The 22,932-nt window shown below is 34.4% G+C and overlaps 1 protein-coding gene across 1 annotated transcript in view; it reads left to right on the forward strand.

Moving 5' to 3' along the window:
- Positions 1–7,579: 7,579 nt before the first annotated feature.
- LOC149807040 (uncharacterized) overlaps positions 7,580–22,932 on the forward strand; it is a 92,692-nt gene continuing 77,339 nt past the window's right edge. The window contains exons 1-2 of the mRNA XM_089961041.1: positions 7,580–7,884; positions 11,835–11,998. Of these exons, the coding sequence (XP_089817167.1) occupies positions 7,766–7,884; positions 11,835–11,998 (283 nt within the window). The 5' untranslated portion in view covers positions 7,580–7,765. The remainder of the gene's footprint in view (positions 7,885–11,834; positions 11,999–22,932) is intronic.

The following is a 22,932-nucleotide window of genomic DNA, read 5'->3' on the forward strand; positions in this document are numbered from 1 at the left end:
CATTTTCATCAAACAATTTGCACACGAAAAATATTGATCTCTATAGACTTTTACAATGGTATCCAGCCACATAACTGTTAAGAAAAGCACATGTCGGTTTATCATAACAAATAACAGGCTAGTACAACATCTGTTTTGAACACGTGATGCTTTCATTGTGACATCGCAGTGCGCGACATTCAAAGCGGTTTGTACTGGATCACACCTTTAAGGTGATCTGGGCACAGTTTCACAAAACAACGCAAGCCCAAGATTTTCTTAAGTTTTTACGTACGCTATTCATACGTGATTGCTGGTGTCTCAATAACAAGAATGACAAACGTATTTTCCTAAGTTTCCCTTAAAATGTATGTAACTTTACGTCAAGTGCCAGGGATTGCTCCGGTGGCCTAGTGGTTAGAGCGTCCGCCTCGGATGCGGTAGGTCGTGGGTTTGATCCCCAGACCCAAATTCATTAATGAAGCACAAGTCAATGTTGCTGACAGGTTAACTCATTATATACGTTTCTTTCCTTAATGCATACCTTTTTGCTATATCAATATACGTCTGTCATTCCCAAAAAATCAATGTAAACAATAAATAAAGCTTGGATCTGAAAATATCGCAACCTAAATGGTGTATATCAATACCTACGTTACTGTCGCTAGTGGAAATAGGAGCCAATTCTGTCAGATAAAGATGAAAAATAAAACTGAAGATTGAATTAAAATGTCTCTGAATCCATCTTGTGTACTCTTTGAGAAATCTAAAAGCAAATTTTGAATAATTATACCCTCAACATTCATTCACGAGACTTCAGAATGTAGGTCGCTAAGGTCATGATACATACGTAACCCTTATTTACGCACGCCATTTTTTTGGGTGTAAAACGAGGGTTTTGGGGAGCATAAAAGGCGCTGAAAATTCACTTGTACGTTTTATTTTTTTATTTAAAAAAAAAAAACAACAAATAAATGATTATTGTTGATGCATTTTTTTTACGTGCCATATGTTGTGATATTCATTGGTTATAAAACATGGGATACTTACGTTACTTGGTCCAAATAATATGAAATCAAAATCAAAGGATGAGTAATCCCTTCGAAAATGTAACCATGTTTCATATATGTCTGAAAATAAAATCTTGATAAATGTATCAAGTAATATTTTGACAAATTTTAGCATAAATAGTGCTTAATAATACGTACGTTACCGATACATACGTAACAAAGATATACTAAACAACGGAACACGTGATGATAGCCGGTCAACTTTGCATGCTGGAAGGTGTCATGCTGCTATCTTTCAATTCTCAGTATATATAAAAAAAACAACAACAACAAAAAACCACAAGTACAACGAGGACAAGACAGTAAATTGTGTTATACTCTATGTACTAAAACCCACATATAGGTAAGCGATTCCAATTAAAACTTTTGATTGACACTTACGTTTTTATTGGACAGGAATCAATAAAAAAACAAAGAGAAGATATCATACATTATAATATAGTGGTCTCTTTGTTTACAATGTGTATAATGTACTGATGCATACGTTACGGAGCATAACGTATGTATTAAGACTTTATCGAAAACAAAAATGATTATCAGTGTAAAATATGAGTACAATTTAGATCTTCATTTTAGCTCTACTATACAGTAAGTCTTAAAACACAATTAATATTGGATATCTTTTTAAAAAGTTTAAAAAGTGACTTTGAATGACATGAGTATATTCGGTAACTAATGGTTGAAGGAACATCATAAAAAAGAACAATTTCAGCTATACCCAATACTTCACATGATAATTTCGTAACGTATTATCGATACTTACGTTATTAGTCCCCTACCGGTAAAACCGGGGGGAGGGATCTAGGTTTGCACTGACTCTTTCTTGTCTTATGTTACGTGTTTAGGCTCTAATAAACAGTAACTAGAAAAAAGTGAAGACAACAAGCTTTGTAAAATTTAACAAATAATTTATTTCCTTAGAAGAAGAAAAAAACAAGGTAAAAAGGAAAAAATGGAACTTAGGGTTTTAAGAATCAAATCCAAAAATAATCCAAGAATAAAAAATTAGAAGTCCTAATAATATAATGTTCTAAAGAAATTTGAGTTCAAGTCTCAACGAAAATCCGAAATAGAAGGTGATTACGTATACTATGTCTAGTATAGTGTGCTGTTATGTCTACAGTACTTTGTTATTCCACAGACAATTATATTCCGGTGTTTGAATTCCGAATAAAAATTCAAAGAAATGTCTTTGTCCAAGAATTCTGTATAAGCACTAAAATATTTCCAGGAAAACGAATTAATCTGTTAGAATCCAAATAATTTTAATACAAATTAAGATGTAACTCCAAACTGGTCAAAACAAAAACGAACACCCTGACATCAAGTGTTTTCAACCCCAAACTGACTAAATTCTCTATAAAAGTCGGTATTAAACATGACTACTGCGCAATTACGGTAAAACCAGAATTTCGAAATAGAGGCTGTTTACATCTTAAAGTCACGTATTCCCAATACGACCTTGACAAAAACCAATCATTTTACTCCAAGAATAAGATAAAAATAGAAAGTTGTTTAACTGATTCACTGGTTTCTGAATCAAGGTCGGGAACTAGGTCAACTTTAGGTGTTTACGACAAAGCATTCAGGTCAAACTAATTTCTGGAAAATGCCAAATTCAGTAAACAAAATTATATTACTTTAACATGTAATACTTTTTTTTTTTAAACTTACAGACAATTCAGTTAAAGCAAATATAAATTAAATCAAATTGACATAACGCTTGTTTATTTTAGAATGGCCAAAACAAGAAAGGAAATACAAAAGGCCTACAGGGAACGCCAGACGGCTAAAGGTCCGGTGTTCCTCCAAAAGAAGAGAGCTAGGCAAAGGCAATATTATGTGCCATCGTCACAAGTAAGTAAGAAAAGGGAGGAGAGAAACATGAAAAATAAATTAAGAAACAGACTTTCACGGCTGAGAAAAAAGAAAGAGAGGAAAGCAACGAAAGCATAAGTGAACAGACCAGTGGATATGACAGTGATATTGTACGAAGAAATGAAGAGCAGAATGATCACCTGATAGTAAGGATACCATTTATTACTAAAAGTAATAAAGGAGAAGGTTTGCGTAGGGCTCTTGCGCGTTCCCACAAAAATATAGGTATTCTGAAACCTGATGTTTCAAACCTGATACGTAAGATAAAGACAAAAAATAAGAAAACTGAGCGACTAAGTAAAAAAAAAACTCAGACAGTTGACAGCACCTAAGGAATTAACACCAAGTAAACGAGTCGTTGCAGATGTTGAAAATTGATGTCTAACCCCAAGAAGACGGAATTTTGTAAGAAGAAAACTCTTGTATGCAATGCAGTTCATCTGAAATAAAAGCGTCAAAATAGTTGTTTGAACTTCCGTGTTTTACACTACGACACATACATTACCATTCTACGTTACAAAATCATTTTATAAAATACATTAGTTATTTTGTTTTATTTTTTTAAATTTCCTGAGTTCACTTAAGTAGGCATAACAATTTTAATCATTTTATCTTCCTAGAAAATATAAAATAAGTCATAATGATTATATCAGATCAATGATCATGTGAATAATGATGATCAACTGTCACATACATGAGAAAATACTAAAATGACGAATGTACGTATTTAATATGTTGCTGTTGTTCTAGGGTTTAACGCCAATTTTCAGCACAAGATAGGCTATACATGGCGGCCAGTATAACTGATGGAGGAAGAACCCTGGAAAACCCAGGGAAGAACCACCGACCCACGAGAAGCTACTGGCAGGTTTTCCCACGTACCCACGCTAGCCAAGCCTTGGAATCGAACCCACGCAGACAGAGGTGAGATGGCAGTGATCCGAAACGGTGAGCGCTTTAGACTACTCGGCCACTCGGGGCCCCTGTTTAGTATGATTAATCAAACATATTTGTAATAATTTCATGTCATATTTTCATGACCAAAAGGGAACCAAAAAAACTGAGTGAAAACAATTATAAATTGAATGAACAGTCTCTTGTCGTGTGTATTTGATACATACGTTATATTTTTGGAGTGACTGGAAAGGCATACACATTTTAAACTTTCGTGATTATATTTTGAATCGGAAACTCTTATGGTTAGAATGGTATTAATTTGACAACTTAAAATGTTTTTAATGTTTTGAATATTCATTATTATCAATTTAAATGAAATTTAAGATACGAGAAATTTTGGTAAAAATGCATTTTACTTTACGCACATTTATCTGGCTTTTTTCATAACTCATAATAACAAAACACAATAATGTTTTGAATTAAATTTATTTTAAATTATCGCAAAATACCTAATTATACCATTTTCAACCATTTTATCGGTATAATTGTATTTGTAAATCATTAAAAAAATACTTTCCAATACGAGAAGATCTCTTGTAACGTATGTATTTTGCTTGATAATTAAGGTTTTGAGACCATATTTGTGAGTAAACATAAACAAAATATAGGTCAATTGGTGTTGTTAAAATTTTTACAGCTTAAATTTCAGATATTTCTCTGTAAAATAGGCGAATAAAGTTGTTGTTCCTAGATCATTTTTTCTTCTTCCATTTTTATACGTCTAATTCCGCTTCATTTGTGAATTTGGGTCACCCGGCAGAGTCATACCAAAGACTTACAAAAATGGTACTAACAGGTGCCTTGCTTGGCGCTCAGCATTAAGAGGTTAGTGTTAGGACTGTCAAAGGCCAGACACTCCTAACTGGCAAGTTTTTTCGTAAGTATTGTTTACAAGCCAGGGGTATTTGCTTGACCGAGCGGTGTCAAGCTCTGGCGCACGATTCCGCTAGAAGCCAAAAGTTTACCCCAAATTTCCGAAGACTTCCATACAACTTCAGTTGTAAATTAGAAAGCCCGAAGTATTCATTCTATACATAAATTTGACTCTAATCAACGCAAGACCACAGATCTCACAACTATTCAACTATTTATCAACCGCATATCCGCATGGCTTATCTTCATCAGCTGCCCGTACCGTCAGCAGTTCACGCCATAGAAACTATTCTCTAAGACAGGGAACTTTTTACTACACCACCTTAGGCCAGTCAAATCATGGTTTCGGGCTACATTTCGCCGTCAAACAGCATCGTAATTAAACAAAACTAAGCAATGGTCAGTTCGCAACCCAATACACACTCACAACCCATTAACGTGAACTTTTGCATTTTCTATCAGCTCATCGTTTCCTACAGGAACGTGACATGATTAGCCCTTTTAGATGAACCCTTACACCTCGCTGTGGGTATAAATTACTAGCTGATCTGTGCCGGTCGACACACATTCCTAATGCTAGCAACATCGATTCTCGGTTGAAAAGAATTCACAACGTAATTACACAAACGAATTAATGGACTTCAATCCATGTCCTAACCGCGTTACTTTATAATTAGCGATTCATTGATATAAATTTACATAGCAAAATTAATTATCAGCAAACATGATACAAATAATTTGAGGCAGATAATTGACATCTCACATTTCGTTTCAGAAGAAATGCATGGAATCCCTTCAATACATGATCTCTATTACATCTGAACGAGGTAATTCGAATGATGTCATATAATAAATGAGTCATATAAAATTTGAGACACAGGCATGCAAATCCTTAGCTTCTGAACTCAAGGAAAACTTTATGCATGAATTTATAATGATTAAATTAAACAAATAATTACAAACTAACATCAGTGAACATATAGTATGCAACTGAGACTAATCTTGTGCTGTATTTAGACTAGCTCTTACAAAAAATGCCACTGTATCTCTCTATTTTTGTGTATTCCTTTCCGACACACGTCCCTTGGGCAATATAACGAGAAATATGTATTCTCTAAACTCTGGCTTGACTCAAAAGCTTAGATTGTCTAATCTCGCGAGGGCAATTTACATAAAACATTGAATCCCAACAAGGAAACACACCACCTCGTTTAACTTAGCCAATCAGGATTACTTTCTCTAACCGCCAAACTTGTAACGCTCCTCTCAGAATCAGAATAATCCTTTTAATCCGCCTTTATTAATAAGTACTCTGGAAAATATCATTTTATAACAAGTGTTTCCAATGGCCCAAGATTCTCCCAAAATATTTGCTCTGGCTTGTCTCAATCTTGTCATTTCCTACACTTAACCCTATGGTGACATCTCTGTCGGACTGTTATGAATGGACTCTAATTAAAATTAAAAAATTCACGCCCTCAAACAGAGCAGATCGCATCCATCCCAGTCAGAGATTTATTTCGAGTCTAGCCCACACGTCAATCTTAATGGTTACGTGTAACGCCGACCACGACAGAATTACTTTTTAAGGTTTTAAGGTTCAGTCATCAGACACTCTTTAAAAAGTTGCTTGATTACCAAATACCCATCTACATAGTTCGTAACTTCTTAGCAATTTTCATTTTGCTGCTATGTCATTGACAAGTCCTTCTATTGCAGGTGTAAGGAAATTATTAAAGATATGTGAACAATACGCATTTGAATATGATATCATCTATAATTAAAAAAATCGGTATGCATGGTCTTTTAGTCAACTTCTTTCAAATTACCGTCTGATCCCCCTGTGCATCTTAACGGCCATGCTGTTACATATTTCAACAGTTATACGTATTTGGGTCAAATTCTAAAATCCAATCTATCGGATGATGAAGATTTGATGGTGCCCAACAGAATACTGTGTACTCTAACAAATATACTTTTACGTAATTTTAGAAATTGTTATTTGAATATCAAAATTAATTATTTAAATCTTATTGCTGCAAAAACTGTGGAAAAACTTTAGTTAATGTATGAAAAGAAAAGTTATTGGTTATAGTAATAGTTTTAGTTTTCTATTAAGCCTTCCAAGATGGAGGAGTGCCTTTACTATCCTTGTAAACTACAACGTATTCAATCTTGAAGAAGTAATGAGAAAGGATATGTTTTCAATGATCACATAAATATCTTATAGTAAAAGCTGTCTCATATCTGTGGACTTGTGACACTGGTTGAAATTCTCGTACAATAGACAGACGGAACAAATTACTCTTTAAATGTCTTACAAAAATGTTCATCCATTACAATGCTGGACAAAGCCCATTGCTGTAGATGTGTCTGCATATTTATATAAGATATATATGATCCTTTATGTCTACAATATATTCTATTTTATAGTTGCATTTTAATTTAGATGGATGTGTGGACGATGCGATCTGAAACAAAGAAATCTTGTCTTCTTGTCTATCTTCCTCTTAGTAGAAATACCGTTTTAGTTTAGGCAGCAGAACTATTATTTTGGCAAGCCCTAGTTTCTTGCTCATGCTACAGAGTACCAGTCCTTTGTTTATAGTTACATGAGTAGCTTCCCTTATCATTGGGATAAGTAATATTGTATAGATTGGAAGCACAATTATTTGAAATAGAAACCGTATTTTTTTAAAAACTAAATCTTTACCTGACTACTTAACATTGTTACCTAAAATTAGGTCCCTACATTAACTTTAAAAATTTAATCTATATGCTTTGTTTAAAAATAAATTACAATATTGGATTATGACAAGTAGGGAATCTCCCTTGTTGTGACGTTTACTTCCGCGGAATAAAAACTTACCAAAGTTCATTCCAACTTGGCATACAAGAAACGTTAATTTTTTTTAAAAAAAAAAAGAAAGTAATCATGAATTAATTTCATCAGGTTTATGACAACTTTTGCACACTTTGCGCACTGTTATCGTTAACTACTTCTAATCATGAAGCCGAAGAACGGTACAACAGTGGATTCAATGATGACACTTTTGGGGGACACATCATCTGGCAGTGAAGTAGAATGGTTAAACTTACCGCCAGTCAAGGGAAAGAAACCCAGAAAGTGAGATATCGATCAATTATTGAACTAACCTCCCCCTCTCTCTCTCTCTCCTCTTCTACTTCTTCCAATTAAGTGTTTGGCCTATATACAGTCATAGTCGCACTGTGGTGAACTATGTAAATATGTGAAGGAAGGCACATTGTTAAAAACAGGATAAAATAACACACAGTGTACATGCTAAGACAACGGACATGCAGCGCCGATGTGGACCTTAAAGGTGTTCTTATGTGCGTCCACAGAACAGTATCTGACCCTATATATGTTAGCATGGCCTCTGGTCGATGGTTTGATGGGGATCAGGTGCCCTGTTGTTGGTATTTCAACCAGTTGGTTAATGATTCGGTACATCATCATGACATTGTTCTGTAGACGTCGAGTTCTCAGGTCTTCCCACTGAAGGTCCTTCAACGTGATTGTAACACTACTGGTTCATTGGTAGTCACTGTGAGAAAATCTTGTTGCCCGCTTTTTGGACTATTTCTAGTTTGGCAGCATTGGTTTGGGATTGTGGGTCCCATACTCTAGAAGCGTATTCGAGCTGTGGGCATATGAGCGTCATGTAGCAGCAAGCCTTGATGTGTTTTGAGCAGAATGACAGGTTTGATTGCAGAAAAGATGTCATCTGATTGGCTTTTTTGGCTTTTTGGTCTCTCTCAAATTTGTAAACACTCCATATGTCAAAAACTTACTCATGCTTGATGCGGTGCAGCAGTTGGAATAAAAGAGAAATTATAAATGAATTAAGCAGAAGGAGCAAGAATTATTATACTTTATTTACAATGTAAATCTGTGTGTGCTTTTTTCTGTCTGTGTGTCTGTTTTTGTGCAGATTTACAAACTTTAGCTTCATTAGTCCAACAAGTTGTTCTCTGCCCATTTTTCTGATATTACTGGTGGTCAAGGCCCACTGTGCAAGTTATGACTTGGGCTGGAGCATCTGAAATTTAAATTGCTGATGCATGCGTGGAAGGCAGCATCACCCTAATGTAAGAGTAACATATGGAAACCATCTAGGTAGTGAGGACTTCATCACTAGGAATTGACTAATGCTTGTGGCAGAGCTGATGTTACTCTTACCTTGGGGTGATGCTGTCTTCCAAGCATGCATCAGCAGTTTAAATTTTAAGCTCAGTATTTGATGGATACACAGGTGTTAAGTTCTGACAGGGATTAATATTAAATAAATTGAATGTTCTGAAGGATTCAATGCCATGGCTCAAAAGAACGATTTTACTTACTGAATACAGAGGTCAGTTAAATTAAATGTATCATTTACAAGCCAGTGGCCCGATGAAAGGTCAAAACACTGATGCTTCAGCACAAATTGTGCCAAGTACTATTGGTCTGCACCAGCAGTAATGTCAGAAAATAAAGTCAGAGAACAGCTTTTTGGTCTACAGCTTCATTGGCTGGAAGATCATTTCAAAGGCGATCCATTCTGGGAAGAAACTATTTATAATTTAGGAAGTAGATAATATAGTACATTGTATGAATTTCAGATAGTGACTGGCCCTGGTGTGACTGGTTTCAGGTGTCATGTTTTCTTGGATGTCCACAGTGTTACTCATTGACTTGTAGAGCATTTTTTGGCTCTTCTGGATTCAAGACTGATATAACACTCATGGTATTTCTGTACCTATTAATAGTGTATCATGTGGCCCTGCATTTAGTCTTTTTGGTTTGATCCTGGAGGCTCCAGTCCGATGAATACTATTGAATACATCATCACACTAGGACTTGACAATTTGCTGTCTTAACTGATTCATGGAGTTGCAGTTGCTCAGTTTGTAGATCTTGAGACTCATAATTCAAAGGTTGCAGTTCAGTACCCACCCAGGCCAGCCTGGGTCAGCTGCCTCTGTGTGCCATTTTTAGGAAAGGGTGACTTTGCTTCTATTTGCTTAGCATGATATTGCCTATAAAGTGCTAAAACAAACAAAAACAAAAACTGATTCAAGTATGACCTGCAAGTTTATAAAAACAACAACAGCATAATGTTTTCCTTGTTTACTGTTCTGTCAACATCATTCTTCCATTACATGTTAAGCTCCCAGATATCTTGTTGATTCCTAGAGTGTCAGCTGAGGACATTTTAATGTGCAGTGTTAGTTTCTGGGTGTTTTTGATCTTGTTAATAGAAGATGTTTCATTTCTCTGGGTAGAACAGGGTTCGTTTAAAGTCCTCTAGTTGATTCAGATTGTGATGAGATTTTTTGCAGTCCCTGTCAAATAAGATTTTTTTGTACACCACACAGTCATCTGCAAAGAGGCATGCCCTTAACCTGATGAACATGGGCAAATTGTTAATGAATTGCATAAATAGGATAGGGCCCAGGATGCAGCATTTGGTGACATCATTCACCAAAGTCTTAACTGGCAATCCATCCTTTATAAATTGCTCTGTTCTACCTCACAGCAATGCTCTAGTCGAATTCCAAATGTGATCTCTTTTCTCTTATACCATTGTAATTTAGCTTGGCTGGAAGGCATTCATGTTGTTCTCTGTATTGAAGTTAATGATTGCGATGTCCTTTTGCTTGCTAAGAGATGAAGATAGTTGATGTTTATCAAGGTAATCAGTTTAGTCTCACAGTTGTGCCAGGCTCTGAATCCATGCTTGGTACTGTATTGCAAATTATGAAATATAGTCAAGTAAATGTTAATGACACTGCTCCACAATATAAATGAGAGTGTGTTTTAATATTTGCTTTATTATTATTATTTTTATTATTATTATTATTATCTTTTTGTTATCATAAATGAAATGTAATTATTATTTTCCTCAGTATGAAAGCACTTATCAATGTCCTGCGCACTCTATACAAAATCACTTGTCAACTTTGAAGGAAGAACCAGTGCTGGAGGAAACCAGGAGTATCATGTGTAAACATTAAATTGATGGAGGGTAAACATTGCAGCTTATGCCTGAGGTTAAACCATCTTTGTATTTCCATCGCTGTAATTTGTATGTTACAAAATACTGCAGGTTCCCTCTGGATTATGTTCATCTTGTGTCATTTACCACTTTAGCAATATGGTATGCAGGATTCTGGGTATTGGTCTTAGATCTCAAAACCTTTGTGTAAAATATTTGCTGTTTTAGGAATACTACTTCAGGAAATTAGACATTTGGAACTTCCATTTTCCTCATAAATCTTTCTATGCAGTACAATAGTTATATCTTTGTGTCAGGTGATTGAATCATTATGTATTGTGCTTTTGTAATATGGCTGATGATGAAGTAACTCAAAAGACCTCCTGTTGTAAAATGGTACATAGTGTTAAAGATAATGCATGTGCTCATGTGAAAGATACAACAATTACAGCCACAAAAATTCTAATTTTCTTTTGGAAAGTTAGAATCAGGCCCTCAGTGATGGGAGAAATTTCCTAGAGAAACACTATCACCAGATATTTTATATATATATGAACAGAGTGTAAACAAGTAATTTTAGCTAATGCATTAAAGCTATGGGAAACCACTTTTCTTTAGAGACCAAATTTTTTAATGCACATACTGATTGTTATATAGTGTTAAATTCTCTTCTGAAGACCACCTGTCAGAAGGGTGGTCTCTCAGGACAGACTTTTACTGGAAGACATTATTTGTGAAAAAATGATTTTTTTATATCAATCAACATTGCTGATTACCCTTTAAGTCATGGCATTAATAATAATAACAACCACATGAATTGTTGCTATTGCAGTCAAACCTGGTATATCAAACACTTGCATATAGCAACCACCTATACAAAGAAACTGCCATTTATATACCTGTTAAAATTTGATATATATTTCACCATTATATACTGAGCACCTGCTTAACATGACCTGTGACAGTTTATTTTCCATCATGCAGACCTTCATATATTGTGGTTGTTGTACATGTTTGACTTTATTAATATTATTATTGTTATTATTATGAATATTATTATTATTCTCACTCACAGAAAACCCAGTAAACGTAGCAGTTCGGTAGAAAAAGGATGCTCTGTGTGTACATTTCTCAAGATCCTGATTATGTTGGTCCTAGTAGCAGCTGTTTGTATACTAAGTGTGGCTTCCTTCTGGCTCTCCATGCAACTTCGGAACTTACAAGATGATCTCAAACGAAGTAAGTAAAGTAGCAGATATTGGGCTTTAAAAAGATATTGAATTTATCTATTTTAATTTGAATTCATAATTTCTTATGAACAAAGGGTGAAGTATTTCACATAATGTAAAACCTTAAGACCAGTCAAGCATATAGGTATGACCATGCATGCATCGTATGCTCATCAACAATTGCTATTTTAAACTCTTCTCATTGAGCAATGGACTATTTTTGACCATATATGGCAGAGACCATCCTGCCATGACAGGCTTTAAATTGATACAGATGGAACCAGTCTGCCATAAAAACTGTGGTCTCCATTGCTAAAATTAGAGTAATCTTTAAATAACTTCTTCAGATTATGCTGATCTCCCATAAAAATATGGCCACCACCTATAAATGACCTCTTCTAAAGAACTGCATTTCAGAATATGACTCAGTTTGACAGAAAGCATCTTGACACTAGGACCATTCAAGCTTGTACAAATTATACTAATCCACCTTTCAATATGGCTGCTATTACTAAAAATAGGAACTCACCAATTGTCCTTCAAAAATGCTATTTTCAACTTCTTTTCAAAATCCGTGAGACCAGTTTCAATCCAACTTGGCAGAAACCATCCTGTCATAACAGGTCTTTCAAGTTTGTACAAATTATGCTTAGCTGCAATTGTTTGTACAAATGATGTTCAGCTGAGATATGATATGCCATTGTTACTGAAAATATAGCAACATTTAAATGTCCTCTTCTGCAAAACTTAACTTGGTCATATTTGACAAAAAGCATCTGGACTTGAGGATGTTTCACTTTTTTACAAATGATTGCAATCCATGATCAAATATGGCTGCCATTACTGAAAATTATTTTTTTTTAAAGTGACTTCTTCTCCCAAACTTCTGCAAAGAATTTGATCACACTTGACAGAAAGCATCCTGTTATGAAGACTTTATATAAATGATGCTGATCGTCATAGAAAAAATAGAAAACCTTGAAAAGAATTCTGACCAAAAAAAACTCAACAGAATTTTAACAAAATTGACAGAAATGTTCCTGGCTTAAAGAGCTTTCAATTTTTTTACAGCTGATGCTGGTCTAACATCAGATTTTGTTGTTACTAAAAATAGAAAAAGTGTTAAATGAAGATGCAGAAACTAGAGTAACCTTGTTACATTTTTTTTTAAAAACATAAGCAATTAAGAGCACTGGAAGAAATTCCAACAAAAATCATCTTTGATTTCATGGTCAGATGCTCTTGCATTTGGCTTATTGGATGATATTAGCCAAGTGAGAGATATTAGACCCACATGGGTATCTTGTTTTTATTGACCAGAAATAACTGCAACAAAATTGTCCAAGCAGTAAAAATTGGATATATATTTGTATGTGCTCCTCATAATTAACAAATAACAAAACAAACCCGTTAGTTAATCGGTCACTCAATCAATCATTGTTCCAGATAGCACAAGTAAAGAGTTATTCACATATACCTTCATTTATCCATTAACTGAGAATTTGTTATAATATTCTCAGACTTAGCTTTTTCCATTTTTGCAAAGTTTGTTTTGAAGGCTGATTCAGATTCTCTTTTTCTTTATGGGAGTGTCAAATCCATTTTTTACATGACATGAGTGTTTACTTTCTATGTAGAAGCCACTTTCATGGATTACATGTGTGCAGATTAGATTACATAATGATTATAACAGCCAACAAAAGATAGGTGATGCTGTGTGGTACTGAAAATGATTTATTTTTATCTGATCTAATAAGTGCTGCATACCCTTTTCCATGAAAATTTCCAGATAGTTGGGATAATTTATTATCCCAAAAATACATTTATTGCTCAAAACTTCTGGTGAAAAATGTTGTTACTATATTCATATTTTTCCCTGTTAGTTCTTCAAGTAGAATGACTTTGCTGCTGTATTGTATGTTGCATTATTTCTGAACATACTGTGACAAATATCATGGTAAACTGCAATTATGTTAGGAGCAACCATTGGAGTAGGGGGTTGTGCTTAGGAATTCTTTTTTAAGTTTATGGCTCACAGATAGCTTGAAAAAAATATTCTTGCTCTTCTTCATAGTAAAACTCCCCCACCCTATTATATCTATTGTACATTATCTTGAATGGAAAGAAAATAAAATATCCTGGCTCAAAGAAAAATAACAGTACCACCACCCCACTGAAAAGTAAAAAGTACCTGACACTATATGAATTACCTTTGTGTATGTTAATTGTTTTATAAGTTGCCATCTAGACATGATAAAGCAGATTGACTTAGTATACACTGTAGCTGGCATCCTGTATAAAACATTGTGATGACATTAGACAGATTGCTGATAAAAATGGGCAGTGTTGACATTGAAGTCTACAGTTTACTAGCTGCACTGTTGATATAATTGGCAGAAAATTTTTGAGTGGAATGCCATCATCTGTACAAGATATTTAATATAAAGGGCCAATAAACATGAAAGAAACACATAAAAACAACATATAAGATAATATCAAGTTGATTAGTGAAATTACATAAAATTTAAACAGAAAGTAAGAGCTCTTCTGAAAATCATAGGATGATTCTTTTTCCAGTAAAGGAACACATGTATTTAACACTTTCACATAAACTAGTAAATAATTTGAACATTAATTATATCTTTTAAAAATCTTTAATTATTTCAAAAGGTGGAAGTCTAGAGTATCTTTCACAATATCCATTTTTGGTCACAATGCTTGCGTATATGACACATGTCAAGCACATGAGTAAAGGTTCATAATAAATGTATTTATTTTTTAATATTAGACTTATTTTGTTATGAAAAATGAAAACATAATTTAGTTTAATTCATAATAGATTACTTAGGAATTTACTTACTGAAGTACCAGAACAGTGGAGATATTCCACTGGAAAACATACTGCAGTAAATCAGTGTACAAGTAATACTTTACACTTTTAATATACACTATAGCTCTACTGCTTACATATTGCAGCTGTAGTTGCAGAGGTTGTTGGGTATTATGATTGCATCGAAAAATCACAATATGTTTTCAGGTGATAGTGTATCAAAATAGAGTCAGGCCACCAATACAGGAAGGTAGTTGTTGTTGTTGTAGGGTTTAACGCCATTTTTCAGCACATGATAGGCTATACATGGTGGCCAGTATTAATAGTGGAGGAAGAACCCGGGGAAACCCTGGAAAGAACCACTGACCCACGAGAAGCAACTGGCAAGCTTTCTCACATACCCACATTAGCCGAATTTGAGACTTGAACCCATGCAGACAGAGGTGAGATGGCAGTGATCCATAACGGAGAGCACTTTAGACCACTCAGCCACTCGGAGCCCCCAGGAAGGCAGTAAAATGAAACATAAACTTAAGGAAATAAACTGTTAAAAAATGAACATTATCTTGTTGTCTTGCTATTACCTTGAATGAAGTAAACACCAAGGTCATTTAACTAATATATAAAAACTGTCTGTCTGCTTATATACACAGTACCTAAATAAATAATTGCCACACACTTTTTAACTTAAGGAATTTGTCTGCATCACAAGGTAGCAGTTATTAATCTGAACAAGTGTGAAAAGTTTTTAAACAATACCATATGTTCTGTGATTTTTTTTGAGTATTGTTTTTTAATCATATGATTACCTATCAATTTATTATTAATCATACTCTCCTCAAAAGTACATATTGAAAGCATGATTTAATAATTTTATCTAAACATTATTGAGTGAACATTTTAAAGAAAGATGGAAAGAAAATATTTGTTTTGGCTTATTCCCAACATTTAGCCTCTCAGACAGCAGATTTATACAGTGATACAAGTGATGTTTCTTTCACAGATATGGATTTATTTGTATTTGGAACAGTATAATGCAAGGATTGGAAATATGGACTTATTTGTATTTTGAACAATATATAACACAATGATTGGAAATATGGACTTATTTGTATTTTGAACAGTATATAACACAAGGATTGGAAATATGGACTTATTTTTATTCTGAACAGTATATAACACAAGGATTGGAAATATGGACTTATTTGTATTTTGAACAGTATATAACACAAGGATTGTAAACTCTAGAGTGCTGCCAAATATCATCCATTTCTTCTGATATGCAAATGAGGTTTCTTGTAGTCAGTTGAACAGTATAATGAACAGCACAGCAAGGGTAAATGATCTCACTAAACGTAAACCTTACTGTACTTATCCAGGTGACATGTTAAAGTTAGTTGTTCTAATCTTATGATGTGAAGCAATTTATATTTTTTGTCATATTTGTTAATTAAGTTGTATTATTTTGGTAATTTTGGTACCAAAAAGAACACCGCTTCGTTGGCCTAGTGATTAGAGCATCCGCCTCGGATGCGGGAGGTCACGGGTTCGAACCCCGGCCGAGTCATACCAAAGACTTACAAAAATGGTACTAACAGCTTCCCCACTTGGCGCTCAGCATTAAGAGGTTAGTGTTAGGACTGGTTGGCCTGGTCTCAGGATAATGTGACTGGGTGGGACATCATGCTACAGATAGTGCAAAATTGTAAACTCCCACTGTTTAAGATAAGACAATATGTTGAATGCAGTATTTTGTGAGTTATGTCAAAAGTGCAAGCAGAAAAACTATTTTGTTAATAGGTATTTAAAAGTTAAAAAAATTGGCTTTTGTCAACCAAGTGTGATGTAATGAAGACAAAGATTCCCCAAAAGCTAAAACAGTGTCAAAACAACTTGTTACTATGTTTGACAGTGCAGATGATGTTATGACAGAGAGCTTTTGAATTGCCTATGTATAATGTACCATTTCCATATTGGGTGCGATATTGTAAACCATGTATTAGATATATTACATTTGTTGCGTGTTTAGGCTCTGATAAACAGTAACAAAATAAAGAGTGAAAACAACAAGCTTTGAAAAATTTGACAAATAATTTATTTACCTGGAAAAACAATGTATAAAATGAAGAAGAATAAAAGAACTTAGGGTTTTAAGAAATCAAATCCAGAAATAATCCAAGAATATACCATGAATTAAATTTTAGAAGTCTTAGTAATGAAATGTTCTAATGAATTCAAATTCGAGTCTTGACGAAAAATCCAAAATGGAAGGCGATGACATATGCTATAGCCTTTATAGTACAGGTGTGTCTACAGTTCCTTGCTGATTCACAAACAATATTCCAGTGTTTGAATTTCCAAATAAAATTTAAAGTAAAGTCTTTGTCCAAGAATTCTGCATGAGCACTCAAATATTTCCAGGAAAAATAATTAATCTTTTAGAATCCAAATAATCTGAACAAAAATTAAAATGTAACACCAAACTGGTCACAATGAAACACTTTCCAGTGTCCAAAGTAAAAGCCCAACTGAGATTATTTCTCCATAGACAAAGGTTATACAGTCAAATAATGCGCAAAATAGATACCTATATGAGGGTCACATGATCACATTCCAGAACAATTTAGAAACTATTTACATGTCTAAGGTCACAAATTCCAGTACAGCCATGATTTCACTATTTTCATTCACACATTAAGAATGAATTAAAAAAGAAGTTGTTTACTTGATTCTCAGTCAAGGCCAGGAACTAGGTCAGCAAAAGATAGAGTTCTATTTTTAGGTGTTTTCAACTGAACAGTCATGTCAAACTAATGTTTGGAAAATATCAAATTCCTAGTAAACAAAATTACATTACTTTGACATGTAATGCAATTAAAAATAATTTTAAAAAAAACTTACAAACAGTTAAATCAAATATAAATTAAATCAAATATACATAACACATTAGAAAGAAAAAACACATCACGCAGATGCAGCACATAAGTGTTATGTTTCAGGCATACAAAATGATGAAAAGTTAAGAAAAAATGAAATACCTGTATCTATACATTAAATGTTAAGGGTGTGCATTATTAACAGTATACTGGTTTACTGCTGTATTTTTTTCTATTGGTAGATACCACTGTACTGGTGCATCAGTAGTCTCCATCAGTAAGGAATGTACAGAAATTCTTGATGATGCTAACTGCGTGTTTTCATTATTCATAATTTTTTAAATATTTTTTTTAACAAACATTGGTATTTGTCACAACTAATAGTGACTATCACAAATATATTTATGAACCTTTCATCACATGTTCAACATATGTCATGGATGCCAATGCAGTGGCCAAATGAAAGGTTTCCCAAATCCAAAGTTTGGAAAAACTCAGGCTTAATAAAAAGAGAACCTGTCATGTTTTAGTTATTTATATGTGTATTTGAATGTGTCAGGTATTTTAATTCTTTTGTAAGACTGTGAATCATACTACGATTTTCAGGAGTGCGCTTGTTTTTTGTCTTTCTGAACTTTATGTATATTTGTTAGCTCCACTCCTTCCTTTTAAAACCATATTAATTTTATTTTTTGGGGGGAAGGGTTCTTTTTCTGATGGGATGGGGGGGGGGTGAATTTGATTTTATTTAATCTGATAATTAATCTGAAATATTTTCTTTTCTATTATCTCAAGATAATTGATATTGTTTAAAAGTATAAATTCCAGATATAACATCTTGTTATTTTGTTTTAAATCAATGCAAGATATTTTCCCAGGTATTGATTGATAGAAATTATACAGAAAAATGTCAGACACCTGTCCCAGAACATTGAATATATTGTGGTATACTGTGGTACTTATTGCAGTACATTCACAAATACCTAATATTGCATTATAAATATTTCATGGTTCCCAGATGTATTAAATACATTGTTACTTTTACTATGGACTGAAATGATTGTAACCAGGTAAGTATAAATGACTAAAATATTGCTGGAAACTTAAAGATTGTCACCTTATCCTGCCTTCACACCATTTGCAGACAAACATGAATGTCCAACAGCATATTTCAGATTTGCTGGACATATATATATAGGGCTTTACAGATTCTGTAAAACTGGAAAATTGAACTTGTCCTTGAGAGATTTGAACTTACCCTAAAGTATGACAGAAAATATATTCATACCACTTAAAGTTCAGTTTTTAGGCAGATTTAAGTAACAAATCCACTAAGAAAACGATGTAAAACAGAGTCCCATATTGAAATATTCCAATATCAGTTTGTTCATTCTTGGCATTTTGGGGGGAGTGTTGAATCCTCTCACATGTCATCTAGTTTTCACCTTGAAATTGGCAACATGCATTTAAACAATATTTGACCTGCTGACTTGTAAGAATGATTTTAGAACACAATATTTTAACCCATGTGATTATTTGCCTGACAGTAAGTATATATTGGTCTCCTGTAATAACCATTTTAAAGAACAGATAATAAACACCATTTGCAAGTGCTAGATTTCCAAGTGGCTAATTGCTAGAGGTGAATGTCTCTCCCACATCACCACCCCAACACACCCACCAAAGAATCTCACAAGTTATGTTATTAACCATTATCACCTAGTCACCTTGAAATTAGTGACACAAGTGAAAATAATCTTTCACAAACTGAGAAAATGTGAGACTGACAGTACAGTATATTTTGTGAAATGAAGGATTGATAGATGAAAGAAATTGGGGGCATTTTAGAAAGCAGTACATGTCAAATAAATGTGATGATATATGTGCTGTGGCAAGATGACAGAGTATAACACTTTCATGACATAAATCATTATGAACTGAACCTGGCATGCTTCTCTTTTTTGGATTTGCCCGTGTGCAAAGTACATTGCGAACTTAAGTGTGCCCATGCCAAATTTGAGCTTGTCATGGGTGTCAGGCTAGTGGATTTGTAAAGCTCTGTGTATATGTGCATTTGTGTGTGTGAACTTGATGAAACTTACATACCATAGTGATGATTTACATCCTAGGTGATCATCTCTATGAATTAGTACATGAAAATCTTGACAGGTTCCTGTTATTTTTTGTGTGGCATGAATTGCAAAAGCAGTGGGAAAGAAACCATACTAAGTTTGATCAACGAGCTATGCTATATTGTGATGTAATTGATGTAATGTAATATTTGATCATAATGCTACTAACTACATCATCGACCTTGTACTTTATTACAGCAGGTTTAAGACTCCTTGTGTGTTTCCTGTGCTTATTTATGAAAAATCTTCACATTCCACTTCAGTCAGTTAAGAGAAAATAATGCCGAAAATGGAATAAAAACATAATTTGATTGCATTATCAAAGATTGATTTTCAACAACTGTTATTTTACCATCCTACTGACTGCATTGTGACAGTGGTGTTATCCTACACAGGGAGGGAACCCACTGCTTGGCATATGATATTCAAACTCATTCTTTTGGTTGTGTGGGTTTAAACCCATTTATCAGCACATGATAGGTTATATATGGTGGCTTCTATATTTCATGGAGGAAGAAACCAGGAAGACCCTGGGAAGAACCACTAACCCACTCAAAACTACTGGCAAGCTTTCTAACATAATCACATTGGCTGAGCCAAGACCTCAACCCATGCCGACAGGTGAGAAGTCAGTGACCTTTGTGCAGAAATTGGAGGACTTTGTGATGTATCTGGCAGAGACAGGTTGACAATTAATGATAGAAATCTGATTGCATGTTGGAGAAAATAATTATATTTGTCACAGGGTTTATGATGACAGTTTAATGGTTTTAGTATGCATATTGCTCACGTTTTGTGCACAAAGTATTAAAGAAATGGTGCTTTCAGTTACTTCTTGCATGCTCTTCTCAAAATGTCTGAATGATTAAAAATGCAGTAAGAACAAAACTGAAATCGCAAATCTGAATTAGAATTTATTGTAAATAGGAATTGTGTATATAAATTTAATCAATACAAAAAAATTGTTACTGCAATTAGTTGGGGGTGGGGGTCTTCAGACTTTCTGATGGAATATTTGAGCAGCAGAGAGGGCAAACAGACCAATTTATGAAGTGTCCATTTATGAAAATAAATCTTCATACAAAAATGAAGAAAATAATGTCAATAACATTAAACCGAAACCTCTAACATGTATGAGAATAGGATGGTGAACAGACCAATTTTGGAGCATTTCTTCTTTGAAAATAAAACTTCATGCGAAAAATAAAAATACGAGGTCAGTAATGCCAAACCAAAGCCTCAAACTGACCGAGATTTTCTGTAATTGGGTTAACTCATTTTGTTACTTTATCTTTGTCGTTCGTGTTTTCAAACTGTTATGCATGTTTTGTTTACCTGTTGAACACTCACTGTTGGTCGCACCCTTGCTGCTGCTGTAGTGTGTGCGTAATTAAATCATTATTATATCAGTAATGGAATCTCACACAGCTAGATTAGCTCAAGAGCGACTAGAAGCGATTAAAAAATATATCCCTGTTCATGATGCTGTCAAGCAGGAACTACAAGCACGTTATTTAAACCAATTGTTGAACCAACACTTTTTTTACAGCAACTGAGGTGACTCAAAAAACTCTTGAGACATTACCTGTTGATACTGTTGGCCGTCTTCAAGCAGCTCAATCACCACCCTAGTCTGAGTTTCCTCTTACCCTTGCCATCCCATTTTTTTATATTTGGACATTTATGTTGGGATGTAGGGTGACCCAAACATAAATATCCAAATATCACAAATGGAGTGGCAAGGATCAGAGGAAACTCGGACTACCACCACCCTACTCCGATAAATCAACCCAACAAATCTGTGTTGATACTGATGAACGATGTTGTGGGTATGTCACCTGTTCATTAAAATATGCAATTTTGCTGCATGCAAATCATTCGGAAACAAATCCACGTACACTTTAGACACATACCGGTAATTAGTAACAGCCATATCAAGTGTGAAATTCAAAATGGCCACAGGACAGATGGTTGTACTATTCCATGTGGATTTACAAGCCACCAAACATATGATTTGATCAGGAAATATAATCTACATATCGCCAAAAGAACGCGTCAGCCGACGGTAGCTAACAGCCACGAGAAATACTGGTAAGTGTATAAATTTTACATCGATGTGTGCAGCCAAATTTGATTGCAGATAATTGCAGCTTTTAATGAATATGTGATATCGGCCCCTCACCCGAAAAGCAATATCATCATGGGTGAAAGTCTGATTTATCGGCCGACCACCACCCGAGCAACCTCCTCAACCACAACCCGTAGTCATACAATATAAGACACAGCACATGTTGTTTTTATCACCACCTAGAACAAAGATATCAGGTGATGTGTCTTATGTTGTAGGACTACCACAACCTGAAGTTCAACCACAACATCTGCCAAGAGTCAGAATTAACATTACAGATGAATTTACGCCTGAAGTTATTGCCGCTATCAAAGACCCAAACCAAGTAATTGATATTGCCGCGTTTGGATATCATGATAGAGATAAGTTCGTAAAACCCGATTATGTTAAAACTCTAAAAGGTGCCGATTGGGTCAGGGATATGTATCGCGTCTTTACTGATACTCCGCAAATCAGATATGAGCAATATATTACTAGTTTTGACCTCTTCATCAATACAGTATATGAGTATATTGAACAAGAAAGACAAGAAAGGAGACAAAAAGAAGAAGAAATGAAGTTGCAACTTAAAGAAACTAAACAAAAACGGATATTACGCTTAGCAGCAAGTAAGAAAAAAGCAGGAAAAATAATAGGCCCCAGTGCCAATGAAAGTGATATTGCCACTCAAGGATGTGGCCTTATTACTCCATGTCCCAATAACGTCCTTGCAGAATTTAAAAGACTAGAAATTCTGATTGGCGGAAAACAAGCCAGTAATAAATCCTCAGAAATCATTAATGAAGTAGCTGATATTTGTCAACGATTATTTACAGGCGGTATCATGGACAGTGTGACGTTCTGTCGTATTGGGGTGGGCCTAATTCATCCCGTGATTTACAGTGTGAGTTCGATTTTCCTCCTGTCCTTGCATCTACTCATCTATTCCCGCTGATTCTTCCTTCTTTCCGTTCCTCTAACTCCTCCTTTGTCTCTGTT

This window comes from Sinohyriopsis cumingii, chromosome 1 (genome assembly GCF_028554795.1).
Source record: "Sinohyriopsis cumingii isolate HCF-2022 chromosome 1, ASM2855479v2, whole genome shotgun sequence".
In the NCBI taxonomy this organism is placed as follows: domain Eukaryota; kingdom Metazoa; phylum Mollusca; class Bivalvia; order Unionida; family Unionidae; genus Sinohyriopsis; species Sinohyriopsis cumingii.